Source organism: Triticum dicoccoides, chromosome 5B (assembly GCF_002162155.2).
Source record: "Triticum dicoccoides isolate Atlit2015 ecotype Zavitan chromosome 5B, WEW_v2.0, whole genome shotgun sequence".
Lineage (NCBI taxonomy): Eukaryota > Viridiplantae > Streptophyta > Magnoliopsida > Poales > Poaceae > Triticum > Triticum dicoccoides.
This window is the reverse complement of record NC_041389.1, coordinates 428,981,273-428,995,057: the sequence shown is the minus strand read 5'-3', so window position 1 is coordinate 428,995,057 and position 13,785 is coordinate 428,981,273. Positions and strand designations below refer to the sequence as shown.

Below are 13,785 nucleotides of genomic sequence, written 5' to 3'. Positions count from 1 at the left end.
TACTCGTTATGTAATGCATCATCCCGTAACCAACTCATTGGTCACATTGCTTGCAAGGCTTATAGTGATGTGCATTCCCAGAGATACCTCTCCGACAATCGGAATGACAAAACCTAATCTCGAAATACGCCAACTCAACATGTACCTTCGGAGACACCTGTAGTACTCCTTTATAATCATCCAGTTACGTTGTGACGTTTGCTAGCACCCAAAGTGTTCCTCCGGTAAACGGGAGTTGCATAATCTCATAGTTACAGGAACATGTATAAGTCATGAAGAAAGCAATAGCAATATACTAAACGATCAAGTGCTAGGCTAACGGAATGGGTCATGTCAATCACATCATTCTCCTAATGATGTGATCCCATTAATCAAATGACAACACATGTCTATGGTTAGGAAACATAACCATCTTTGATTAATGAGCTAGTCAAGTAGAGGCATACTAGTGACTATATGTTTGTCTATGTATTCACACATGTATCATGTTTCCGGTTAATACAATTCTAGCATGAATAATAAACATTTATCATGAAATAAGGAAATAAATAATAACTTTATTATTGCCTCTAGGGCATATTTCCTTCAGTTCGGAGTCCCAAATGAGATCACGAACATGACGAGGAGTCTCGAAATGGTCGAGACATAAAGATTGATATATTGGAAGACTATATTCGGACACCGGAATAGTTCCGAGGTGTATTGGGTATTTTCCGGAGTACCGGGGGGTTACCGACCCCCCCCCCCCCGATGGTTAATGGGCCTCATGGGCCAAGTGGTGGAAGAGAGGAGGCGGGCCAAGGTTAGGCGCGCGCCCCCCTAGCCCAAACCGAATTAAACTAGGGGGGCGGCCCCCCTTTCCTTCCCTCCTCCCCCTCCTTCCCCCTTCTCCTTGTTGGAATAGGAAACGGGGGGTTGATTCCTACTTGGAGTAGGATTGCCCCCCCCCATGGCGCGCCTCCTCCCTTGTCCGGCCTCCTCCTCCCTCCCTCCTTTATATACGGGGGGAGGGGGCACCCCATAGACACACAAGTTGATCTTTAGCCGTGTGCGGTGCCCTCTTCACAGTTTTTCACCTCGGTCATATCGTCGTAGTGCTTAGGAGAAGTCCTGCGCCGGTAACTTCATCATCACCGTCACCACGCCGTCGTGCTGACGGAACTCTCCCTTGGCCTCAGCTGAATCTAAAGTTCGAGGGACGTCACCGAGCTGAACGTGTGCAGATCGCAGAGGTGTCGTGCGTTCGGTGCTTGATCGGTTGGATCGCGAAGACGTTGGACTACATCAACCGCGTTACTTAACGCTTCCGCTTTCGGTCTACGAGGGTACGTGGACACACTATCCTCTCTCGTTGCTATGCATCACATAGATAGATCTTACGTGATCGTAGGAATTTTTTTGAAATTATTGCGTTCCCCAACAAATACAATATATATTTTTCTTTGAAATGTGAAGGACTTATTCCTATGATAGGAAAATGAGAATCCGTTCGTACAAACTGAAGCAGTTGAAAGAAAATTTTATTAAAATACTTTTTTTGCGAGGGATCCTGTAATATTTCTGCAAACCAAAGTAGGCCTAAATGTTTTTAAAAAATCTTTACAGAGAGTGGCGGTTTGGCTCTAGGTGTGGATACATCTATTATGAAATATGTATAAAATACACATTTCAAACTGTTAAAAAAATTCGAGAAAAAAATCCCGCGTCTACATCCGGACATCTTATGTTCGCATACAAAATTTCCGCGAAAAAGGACATTTTCTGTGGCATGTATAAAAAATATTAAACAATGCATCGCGAATAGCTATAATCAAGTATGAAATTGAAGGAATACTATTGCTTACTACACCTGTCATGCATTGCGCCACATCACGCGGTACGTGTAATAATACAAACAAGAGTAGGAATTCTCTGGTGAACCCCCCAACCAACTGACTGGGGCCAGCCAAAGCCAGTCTATCGCGGCCACCTAAGAGCAAGTACAATAGAGCTGAGTCAGCGAGCTATAAGGAATAAATTAGTATATTTTTGCTTAGTTGGAGGAAAAAGAAGAGGAGAGAGAAGGTAAGCGGGCTCTTCATGAAGAGCCAGCTCTAGCACGTGCTCCTAGGCACTTTATGAGAATGAAAGGTGGGTCACATAATAAAAAAGTAGTATACTCTTTTGATCTATTATTGTACATGTTGACTATAAGATGAGCTATAGATGACATGGCACTGGTTTATAGCCGGCGGCTGATTATACTATTATCCATGCTCTAATGACACGGACGCTGCACAAAACACGCAAAGACGGTGCAGTCACTAAACAAAAGCGCACTCGGTGTCTGCACAGGTGTGCGTCCCAGTTGACAAGTGACCTGTGACGAAGATGACGAGAGGCAAGAAAAAAGAAATGGCAAGTGAGGTAGCCCGCCGCATGTCCTCACATGCCCGGTTGGTCGGGAAAGCAAGGTGGGATTTGGCCTCGCAGCCAGAGCGTTAGAGCAAGTATAATAGAGACGAGTCACCAGGCTATATGAAATAAACTAGTATATTTTTGCTTAGTTGGAGGAAAGAGAAGAGGAGAGAGAAGGTAAGCGGGCTCTTCGTGAAGAGCCAGCTCTAGCACGTGCTCCTAGGCAGTTTGTGAGAATAAAAGGTGGGTCACATAATGAAAAAGTAGTACACTCTTTTGATCTACTATTATACATGTTGGCTATAAGATGGGTTGTACTCTCTCCGTTCCTAAATATTTGTCTTTCTAGACATTTCAAATGACTACTATATACGGATGTATGTAGACATATTTTGAAGTGTAGATTCACTCACTTTGCTTCGTATGTAGTCACTTGTTGAAATGACTAGAAAGACAAGTATTTAGGAACGAAGAGAGTAGATGACATGGCACTGGCTTATAGCCCGCAGTTGGCTATACTATTAACCATGCTCTTAGGCAGCGTCACTGACGGCGATGCCCAAACGAAATGGTCGCAATAAAATATACTCCTACTCACAGCTCAAAAAAGAAATATCGTACCCTAACACGAATGTATATGTTGGCAAAAAAATAGCACATGGTTCGGGCACTGAGCAAAGCAAAAAAAAAGAGAAACCTCCCCACCAAAATCCATCCGCATACTTGGTACCCACCTCAAGCACAAAACAAGGGGATAAATCCAAGAGGGGAGACGAGGTGGAGAGAGGGAGGAAAAAAAAACCTACTTAACCGACAGTCTCGCCGGCGGGAGGTAGAAGCGCGGCGCGTCCAGTCGTCCAGGCGACGCCGGCGGCCTCCACGCGCGCCCGCGTGTGGCTGCGGCGGCGGCGGGGAGCTGGGGGTCGTGGGGGCGGAGTCAGATGCGCTCGGAATGGGGAAGCCCGTCGATGTCGAGCTCGGCGGCGCGGGAGGCCTCGCGATCGCCGGCGGCGGCGGCGGAGGAGGAGGGTGGGGCTGCGGCTTCGCCGGCGCGGTCGGCCGCTCCGTCTCGTTCCGGTGCGTCTTCGTGCTCGCGCTCGCTGTCGGGGTCCTCGTCCCGGCGCTGTTCCTCCTCCTGCCCTCCCGCCCCAAGGGTTACCTCTCCAGCGACCCCGACGTTCTCGCCGGTGAGCTCTCCGCCTTCACCGCTTAAGTTCTCCTCCCTCGTGGTTACTAAAAGGGATTCGTTGGGTTAGTTGGTCTATTGCGCGTGCGCGTGGGTGCAGTGATGACTCGGTCAATTAGGCCTTAGACGGCGGATCGACTAGATGGGACGACTGCGAGTTCATCGCCTCGGGCTGCTGTTCGATGCTTCGATGCATCCGCCCTGGATCTAGGATTTGCACGATTTACTACTCAACTTCGGTCTCCTGGTGCTCTGGGACAATTGGCTGTCTCTGGTTGGTGAATGATTAGTTGTCTACTTCTCTTCTTGTAATGAATTTCGGATTCTGGATTCAGTTAGTTTGAATTACAAGTTCATATAGGTTTTGCTGTTATGACCTGGGGTTTGAAGGCAACTGTTATGATTGATGCAACACAAAAGGTATTCCTGGAAATGTCTTGTTAGAGCCTTAGAGGTCACTTGGACATGGCACTTGGTTTCCCGTATTTTTCTGGGGAATTTGAGGATTTGCCCCATGTTTCCTTGCACGTTGAGGATTTGCCCTCGTTTTCGTTGTAACTTAGGATTTGCCACACCTTTGCCTACAGTTTGATGAATTGCCCCTGATGAGGGGAGCCCACTATAAAATGTCTAAAATACCCCTGCAATCAAGATGACCTTAGCCCAGCCCCTGAGAGGACAGCGCGACGGGTGCCAGGCTGCCGGCGTTTGTGCTCGCAGCGGCCACAACGACTGGCTTGACCTGCAGCCGTCGATGTTGAGGCTTTGTGGCGGACGGCGCGGCGGTGTCGGAGACCGCGGTCGGCAGACGGTGCTGCACGCGGCAGCCGCAGCGGCCGAGATCAACCTGCAGCCAAGCGACCACAGTCGGCGAGGCGGCCCTGTGCGTGGCGGCCATAGCGGCCGGGCTCGACCTACAGCAACCTGTCTGGCTGGCGTACTTGTTGAGGCGCCGAGCAGGCCCTCATCTATCACTGCGCTGGACGACACCGCACGAGGCTGACGGTGGCCACGCACACAACCACGGCGAGCAGCATGGCCGACATGGGGTACATGCCAGACGTCGCCGCAAGGACCGGTGCCACGACTACAAGCAACCGCGGCGCGCATGAGTAGAAGGAGGCCGCGCGACATGGCGTTCGTGACGCGCCCCTGAGCGCCACTCTGCGATTGCTCACTAATGGCGACTTGGACATCGTGTCCGCGCCACGGTGACCGCGGCTGTGGAGATGCACGCGCGGCTGTTGGCACTCGTGAAGGACAATGGGGTGCGCGATGTCATGGCCTCATGGGAGACTAACGCAGGGAGGTGAGATACCTTGCGAGGAGAGCTCACGGCTCTACAACTACAAGTGATGCGCCTTGCCCGAGCATCTCGCCCATGGACGAATGCCGGAGTTGCCCCTCGAGCACATGCCGTTGTAGATGATGGAGGTGGTGGTGATGAGAAGAGCAGAAGCATCTACTCGTGGGTAGGAGAGCATGTGGAGAGAGGAGCGGCAACGTCAACGACGGCATCGGAGCATAAAGAGAGGAAAGCAACACAATAGTACGAGGAGTGGGCTGCCGGATGAACTTTGAGTTGGTTTTGGAGAGAGGGTATATTGGTCATCCGTTTTGTAGTGTAATCTCAAACCAGGCATAAAGGGCAAATCATCAAGTTTTTGAGAAAGTAGTGGCAAATCCTAAGTTACAACAGAATCGAGGGCAGATCCTCAAAGTGCAAGGAAAGGTGGGGCAAATCCTCAAATTGCCCTATTTTTCTTTTGTATACAGCCTGTACCTGTATGATTTGCTCTTTCATGGGTTCCCTAACACACAGGGCGTAGAATTCTTGGCTTGTTTCTGTCAAAGTTAGATGTGTGATTTGTTTCCAGAGTACTTAATTGTCATGATAACAGGGGTCGTGGATTTATGAATTGCCTACTGCATAAGCTGGTGGTAGTGCACTGATGATTCCAGACGTGACTGCTGTGTTTACTTTACCCTGCCTGTATAAGATGCTCATTTAAATGGAGGCTTGCCATACATGTCATTGGCTTCATTTATCACTGGCATTGCATGGTTGTGTTAGTTAGGCTATGGATTAATTACAAGTGTTCTCGTGTTTTGCTTTTAAGGGTTTGTGTGAAGTGTTCTCGGGTGTGTGTTATGTTCTTGACATACCTACCATACTTATGCATGCCTATGAATTAGATAAGAAATTGTTCAGTGAATGATTGAAGGTATATTTTCTCTGTAGTTTAGGGAGGAACACATTCTTAAGCGTAAAATGTGGCTATTATTCTTTGCTCAGACAATAAATTTTTAATAGTTTGTATATTTGGGACCTGTTTGAAGTGGCTTGAGCAACCTCACATTCTCATACTCGTCATATTTTTCAAGATTTAATAGGGTTGTCACCTGTAACTGAACTCACACTGCCTATGCTAGTGTTTTTTCAACCCTGGATTTTAAGGGCTTAAGTAGAATATAAACCCCTTACTTAAAATATATATGCTGACATACTGGCCTGTAACCCATCTGCAAAGTGCTGTATTGGCGCCATGCTGCTGCTTTCCATGATCCAGGCTACCAGAATAGGACGCCTGGAAGTCTAACCAGCTGCCTGGACGATCCAGGTCATGCACTGGGTCTAAATTTTTCATGAATCTAACCAAACAAAGACCAGGCTGCTCCCAGGGAAGCTCCAGGCCAGGCGTTCGGCAGCAAGGACCTGAACCAAACACGCTCCCAGTCCCTCGTATTCGTGGCACATTTATCAAGTGTATTTGACCTGTAGCTTTTTATACCCTAGTCACTCCCCGTCTGCGGAAGTGTCAGAGTGATTCTTTGTTAACTGGTTGTTATCTCTCAAACCATTACTAGCAATCCTATTTTACCACTAGATTAGTTATTTGCTTCTAGTGAACTGTGCCAAACTCAACAAAGCTAAACCACATTGTCCCTTCATCTTGGCTCACTTGGCGACCATTTTCCTAGAGCTTGTCTATTTCTATTTGCTCATTTGTTTGTGTGTAAAAATGTCATTTGCATTTTCTACTTCATAGAACTATATAGTGATGCCTAATGGTCGATTTGAATATCGACTGAAGGACTCTTTTCTCTGGTTCAGCTGAAATCCAGGTTGGTTTCACGTTGGAAAAGCCAGTATCATTCCTTGCTGCTCACATGGACAGAATAGGGAGTGACATATTTGAAGAGATTGGTGTACCTAATAGCAAGGTGACAGAATTTTCTATTTCTCTTTTATTCTTCTGCCTTCACCATTGGTTAATCCAAATATGTTTTAAAACAGGTTTCCATTGTTTCGATGCACTCCTTAGCTTCTAAATACTCCACGCGTGTGGTTTTTGGTGTTCTTCCTTATCCAAAAGATGCTTCGATAAGTTTGCCGGCCCTTAGTGTACTGAGGTCATCCTTAATAGGGATGATGCTGAAGCAGCTGAACCTATCCTTGACACCATCAATTTTTGGTTATCCATCTTCCATCGAGTTGTTGGGATTCCCTGGAGGAATTACTGTTGTTCCTGTGCAATCTGGTTCTATATGGACAAGCACAGACCCACTATTCAACTTTGTGCTGAACAACTCCATTGGTCAGATCTTGGGTAATCTTACAGAGCTAAAAAATCAATTGGAATTTGGATTGAACTTGAGGTCCTACGAGGTATTACCGATTTAACCACTTTTGATGAGGTATTATTACCGATTTTCTGGCTTCATTTTTTTGGATTTAAGCTCACTGTCTATCATAAATATGCAGAGAATATATTTGCAGTTCAGGAATGAAATTGGTTCTTCAGTTGAAGCCCCAGCAACTATTGAGGCATCGGTGTTAGATGGGACTAGTATTCTGTTGCCATATAGATTGAAACAACTAGCTGAGCTAATCAAAGAACCTGACGCGAGGAACCTTGGGCTTAATCACTCTGTATTTGGTAAAGTAAAAGGAGTTCAGCTGTCATCATATCTGCAACACTCAATCTCAGATTTGTCTCCTAGTCCAGCTCCTTCACCATCTCCATATCCATCCCCCTCTCCATCACCTTCTACAAGTGTACCACCATCTTTGTCGCCATCTGGGAGTGTCCCGTACCTTACACCTCCAACCTCTAGTCCCTCTCCTCGGGCTTCTCCCCCTTTACCCAACCACCCCCCTTGTTTTCCATGCTCCGACTGTAACCCCTTTCCTCCAGCTGGTAGGCCAATGTTAAAACCACCCTGCTTTGGTAGTGGCCCTAAGCTGCCTCCATTTGTGCATTCACCACAGCCATCTGCTGTTCCATCCCCCCCAGTTCATAAACCATACCTTCCTCCAGCATTTCCACCAATCCCTGGCCGTGTAGATCCTCCCCATCCCTTACCATCTCCAAATCATGTACCAAACGCAGTCCCTGGACCAACTTATCAAATGATGCCGATACCTTCACCCCCAGTGCCTCATTTTCTACATCCAATTCCTCCACGGAAGAAACGAAGTGGCACAACAACCAAGTCTCCTCCAATTGCTCCATCTCCGTATTGTAAGTATCTGATCTCTTATCTCTGTAGCATGTACTTAGGGTTGTATTTCTAATTTAATGTTGAATATTTGGATAGTTAGTTTGAAGTGTTTTAGTTGCCAAGTAACTATTGAATTACGAATTGAGACACAAATCTACTGCATTATTTGTATCTACTCCCTCCGTTCCTAAATATGTCTTTTTAGAGATTTTAAATGGACTACCAGATGTATATAAACATATTTTAGAGTGTAGATTCACTCATTTTGCTCCGTATGCAGTCACTTGTTGAAATCTCTAGAAAGACAAATATTTAGGAACGGAGGGAGTAATAGATACTAGACTATTAGGGTTATTTTCCTTTTAAATGATCATAGTGAAGATAGAAGATCTGTATTATTTTGAATTAACCTAATATTTTGTCTTGTGGTGCATTGGGTGCTTCTTTCGTACACCACTACAATATGGATTGATATGCGATCAGGTCTAGTGGACATTTGATTTATGTATGTATCCTGTTAGTGAAATTGCATTGATTGAATCCAATTTTTCAAAACCCACAAGTACTGCTGCCAGCTGAAGCCTGCTTCAGTTACATATGTGCTGCTTCAATTTGCTTTTCAGTTCTCTGCCCTTGGGTAAATTATGAGCAAAATAAATCTCATTTGAGTGTAAACTTGCAGCTCTCCTCCATTCCTGAAGTGATGGTCAGATTGCTTCCAATGTATCTGCTCCATTGTTCACAAATCTATCCTGAATACGAGGTCGATATGGTTTCAATTTTGCTGCTTGGTACTTCCTGAACTGGGAATCACAATATGATGCTGCGAAGGCGGGTTCTGTTTTTCAGTAAATTTTAACTGTATGGTGAATTCCGGACCATCTGAGGCGGATATAACTGTAGATATAGGTCTATATTATGCTAATTTACAGGGCTTTATGTCACGAAGGTGGCTGCCTTACGCCTTTACCAAATTGTAAGGTCTCACCGAAGGGTTGGGGACTTGTGGTAGAGAAGAATGTGTACTCTTAAGGTCTCGCCGAAGGGCTGGGGGCTTATGGTAGAGAAGAATGTATTAATACTCTTACCTGTGACATATTCAGCATACTACAACGCTCATCTTTGATGTGGCATTTCATGCAGTGGGCCTTTTGGCGCTGAGTGGTAATTTAGCATTTGTACTGTGGCGCGCTTGGCTATGTTGTTGAAATATCAAAGTTAGGTCACCGAGGTTACAGCTTTTGGCTTGCCTTTCATGTGCTTCACCTTGGTGGGAATAAAATAAGCCTATATTTTGGCCAAGCTGTCAACATTATTAACTAAAAAATGGAATGGTGCCAAATTTGGTATGTTGAACTAGGTTGGTTCCACATTTGATCGGATTTACTGGAAAATAAAGGTGGAACTAAACCAAAATTTGGCATCCGATCAAGTATCCCCTAAAATACCTGTATATGTTCACTTCAGTACTGTGAACTCATGTTCAGTTAAACCAAGCTGAAGCCGGGAGCGCAAATCCCAGATCAAGAAAAGAAAAACGAGAAAAAGAACTTCAGGGAGAAAGGGGTAACGAGTCCTGAATTTTGCAGGCGCGCAGCTTTCTTCTTCTTTTTGAACACAGGTGCCCAATATTTTTATTGGCATGCCACAACAGTCAACAGATTTTATCCATGCACCGTAAGAAAACAAAGTGGTGACAAGAATGATCAATACCCATAGTTAGCAGGATCAATCATGAATTCAGTACACAAATGATTATCAACGAGGCGCTAGCAATGCTTGATAAATAAACATGTACGTAAAATACAATTGTCAGTATCGCCTGACCTACCCTGTCACAAGTGTAAGAGTTGCAAATGATCCAAACACACCAACTAGCTCGAGAGGCACTGCTCTTCTCCTCTGAGCTAGAGCTAGCTCAGCAGCCGCCACACATGGACATGGTGGGTGATTTCTTCTGCAAAACTAGGTATCAGCCATGGTTTTCGGCTGCTCCCTTTGCTTGGTATGTTGTCTCGATCTTCCTTCTTACTTTCTTTTATCCTTCCTCTCCCACGTTTCTCAGCTAATATACACAGTAAAAATAGGAGCACGGTTATCATACACGCTGTTACCGCGATCGTTTACTGCCTATTAGCTGGTGAATGGGTGCCCTGTCTTTGAACACCATTCTTCCCTCCTTTGGTACATACTGATTTTGCCAAGCTGGACCAAGAAACCATGCCGCAGCCACTCCCCCGAGCAAGCCTCCTAGCTGCCATTAATTAAGTGAACTCATGAGCTAAACATTTGATTACAGTGAGGAATGAACTACGCAGAGGTTTGGGAGACTTACATGACCCCAGTTGTCAATGCCCCTTGAAAGGAGACCCATACCCTATCAAACCGAATATATGAGACTTTCAGATGGAATAAAGCAAATAGCGAAAACAAAGAAACATGAGGTAAGTGGAAATATATAAATCACTACCATGTTTAAGATGACCACACGTGCGATCTGCTCTAAACTTTCCCTTCCATGCCCCAAAAGCTTTCTGTGCCTCCATGTATAAACAGCATAGGCACCAACCTGATGATGCACATAAGGTGATAAAATGATGTAGGAACGATATCAGCAATTTCTTAACTAAATAAGAATAGGCCTACGGTTCTTGTTGTTAGTACACAAAATATTGGTGGCAATTAGAAATGATATTATTCAAATGCTCAAGTACGACAGACAAAACGATGTACATTAAGGCCCCGTTCGGCTTCACTCCGCTCCACGGCTCCGCTCCGGGAGCGGACGGAGCTGTAGTGCAAAATATAGGAGCCAGCAAACAGCCGCTCTGCGGATCCTAGGAGCGGTGGATTCCCGAACGGGGCCTAAAGGCCAGCTCAATCAAGATGTTCAAACAAAAGATACACCAATGTAGTACATAGAACTGGGTCAAAATGTTATAACATTTTTCAAATGCTCAGGTACGACATACAAAACGATGTACATTAGGCCTTGTACAATGCAAGCCACTTAGGGAGGTCTTTAGTAAAATAAACCGATTTTTTCTTAAGCACCAGCTGCTTATCTCTATAGCAGGGGTGCCTAATTAAGCGTTTGTCCTCTGTAAATAAGCACCAGTGCTTAGACAAAATTCGGTTTATTTTTTTGGGTGGCTTAAAAAATAAGCCGCCTCTCCCCAATTTTTCCATAAGCCGCCTCTTATCCTCATCGGGGCTTCTAAACTACTAATGGGATAACTAATTTAGAGGCGGCTTATTTTTTAAGCTGGGGAGAGGCAGCTTATTTTTTAAGCCGCCCAAAAGAATTGGCCCTAAGCACCTTGCATTGTACAAGGCCTTAAAGGCCAGCTCAATCAAGATGTGCAAACAAAAGATACACCAAACGTAGTACATAGAACTGGGTCAAGATGATATGATATTTCTCATATGCTCAGGTACGACAGACAAAACGATGTACACGCAAGCTCAATCAAGATGTGCAAACAAAAGATAGACAAATGTAGTACGTAGAACTGGGTCAAAATGATATTTTTCAAATGCTCAAGTACGGCAGACAGAAAGATGTACATTAAAGGCCAACTCAATCAAGACGTGCAAACAAAAGATATACACCAATGTAGTACATAGAACTGGGTCAAATTGAAGTTTCCAACTTTGAGGTCGTAGAATAGAAAGAAATAATGATGAAACAATCTGAACAAATTACAACCGATGATCTATGTTCTGATCTATCAGTGACATTTCGTAATTTCATATTTCTAGTAAATTATGCCATGCTGTAGGGTTAAGCAACCATGATTATGGCATCACACATAATAAAATATTTATGTAACTGTATTTTGGAAATGAACTAGACATACCAGTCCAAAAATGGCCCCTGATGCGCCAACAGAAGGTGATTGACAATAGCGATAACTCATTAGTGAACCTGTTACAGTTCCAAGAATAAAGAATCATTTATGAACCAAGAAGCAGACAGCAATCACACCGCCACATGAATTAACGGAAAAGGTAACAAGGAGAAACAAACACCTGCCAGTGCGGAAGTGAAATAAACAGCAAGAAATCTTTTAGGACCAGTAACGAGCTCCACAGTAGGGCCAATCGAATTCAAAGAAAAACAATTGAACTGCATTGCCACAATGATAGGAAGGGAAGTTAGCAATGGTCATTTTGTATAGTACAGTTCTAATTCTTGATAGAAACAGGATCACATACAGCAAGATGAGTAAGATTTCCATGAAGAATTGTTGATGTAGCCAAACGCCAAAACTCCCCTCTATCAATCAGGCTGTTGACCTTCCATCGTAAATCATGGTTGCAGTCCCATAAGACAAATAATAAACAGAGTTTAGGTGAAATGGAAATTTCAACACGTACCAACCTTTGCTCCCCACATAAGAAGCTTTCCTTGCGATGCTATCTGAGCGATATAAGCCCTTTCGTTAAAGTAATAAAACTCTGTTAATCCACAAATCTTGACAGAAAGCTAATACTATAAAACAGAAGGGAATTACGCAACTTAAACTGACCATGGACTCACAGGATGTTAACAGCAAGAAGGACATTAGTCCACAGCCTCTTCTTCGAGTTGATCCCATGAGACCGTCTGGGCTGCAAATTTCCGCTACCGACGTATCTCCCACCTGACCTATTCCCACCGAAAAAAGCAGAACTGCAAACAAACGATGTGGAGAACACATTTCCCAGCGTCCCAAGAAGGTGCTGTGTGTCAAGTGGCTGTGATCCTCCAAACCAAATGTCACCTATTCTCGGTAAGACATCAAGAGACCGCACCTCCTATACATTGCACAATTCAGTTCAGATCAAGTTATGCAGCAAGCTCACAAATTCTTAAACCAATTTCTAACATGAAAAGTGAAAGGGTTCAAAGGTAGCACAGGTGATCATGATAACAACCAACATATCCCAACATGAAAAGTGAAAGGGTTCAAGGCAGCACAGGTGATCATGATAACAACCAACATATGTATAACTAGAGACTGAAGGATATCACAGTTTATTACTACAAATGATAAGTCATACTAGCTCATAACTAACCCTACAGTTCGACAATTCGCGTCACAATAGAAGAGTGAATTGAAGGCTAAGCGAGGGCGCCAGTACCGGCGAGCAGAGGAGGCCGGCGAGGCGACGGCGGAGGGAGCGGCCGAGGTGGACGCCGGCGATGGCCGTGACGACGTTGGGCTTCCAATCTCCGCCGTCGCCTCCACCGCCTCCGCCGCCGCGGCCAGAGGAGGAGCCGGGAGGGGGCGGGGGAGGCCACGGGAAGGAGGGGAGCAGCAGCCACGGCGCCATGGGATGGGAGCACCACAAGCCTGCGTCGTGGACCCCGTTGATGCCTCTCGATTAGAGAGCTTTCCTCTCGCTTTGCTTTTTTTTTTCTCTTTGAGTAATAACTCCTCTCGCTTTGCTTGGAGAAGCGGCATCGGACCGTGCTACGGTGGGCCATGTGGACTTCTTTTGCCTAGCGCCAACATCATGGGCCTTTCCCATGTCATAAGTACCTCTGCGGCCCGCACGCTCTTCAAAAGTTGTAGACTAAAAGAAATGCCTAAAAAAAGATCCCCAATATGACGTCAGATTTTTAACTTTTTAGAAATGGGTTTTTTGGGGGGAAAACTCCTTCCTGATCTATTCATCTTCAATAACTGTAGTACAATGAACACTTTCTT

At 45.1% G+C, this 13,785-nt stretch overlaps 2 protein-coding genes across 2 annotated transcripts; one reads left to right on the top strand and one right to left on the bottom strand.

The window, feature by feature from the left end:
• Positions 1-3,331: 3,331 nt before the first annotated feature.
• LOC119309964 (inverted formin-2-like) lies at positions 3,332-9,274 on the top strand. Its single transcript, XM_037585852.1, has 5 exons — positions 3,332-3,584; positions 6,699-6,808; positions 6,882-7,253; positions 7,350-8,109; positions 8,772-9,274. The coding sequence occupies exons 1-5, from the start codon at positions 3,350-3,352 to the stop codon at positions 8,786-8,788; spliced, it is 1,494 nt and encodes a 497-aa protein (XP_037441749.1). The 5' UTR covers positions 3,332-3,349; the 3' UTR covers positions 8,789-9,274.
• A 506-nt stretch (positions 9,275-9,780) lies between these two features.
• LOC119309963 (RHOMBOID-like protein 10, chloroplastic) lies at positions 9,781-13,471 on the bottom strand. Its single transcript, XM_037585851.1, has 9 exons — positions 13,217-13,471; positions 12,633-12,889; positions 12,474-12,528; positions 12,308-12,388; positions 12,122-12,218; positions 11,950-12,017; positions 10,560-10,658; positions 10,425-10,466; positions 9,781-10,343 (listed from the first exon to the last, which is right to left on the bottom strand). The coding sequence occupies exons 1-9, from the start codon at positions 13,406-13,408 to the stop codon at positions 10,200-10,202; spliced, it is 1,035 nt and encodes a 344-aa protein (XP_037441748.1). The 5' UTR covers positions 13,409-13,471; the 3' UTR covers positions 9,781-10,199.
• Between the last annotated feature and the right edge of the window lie 314 nt (positions 13,472-13,785).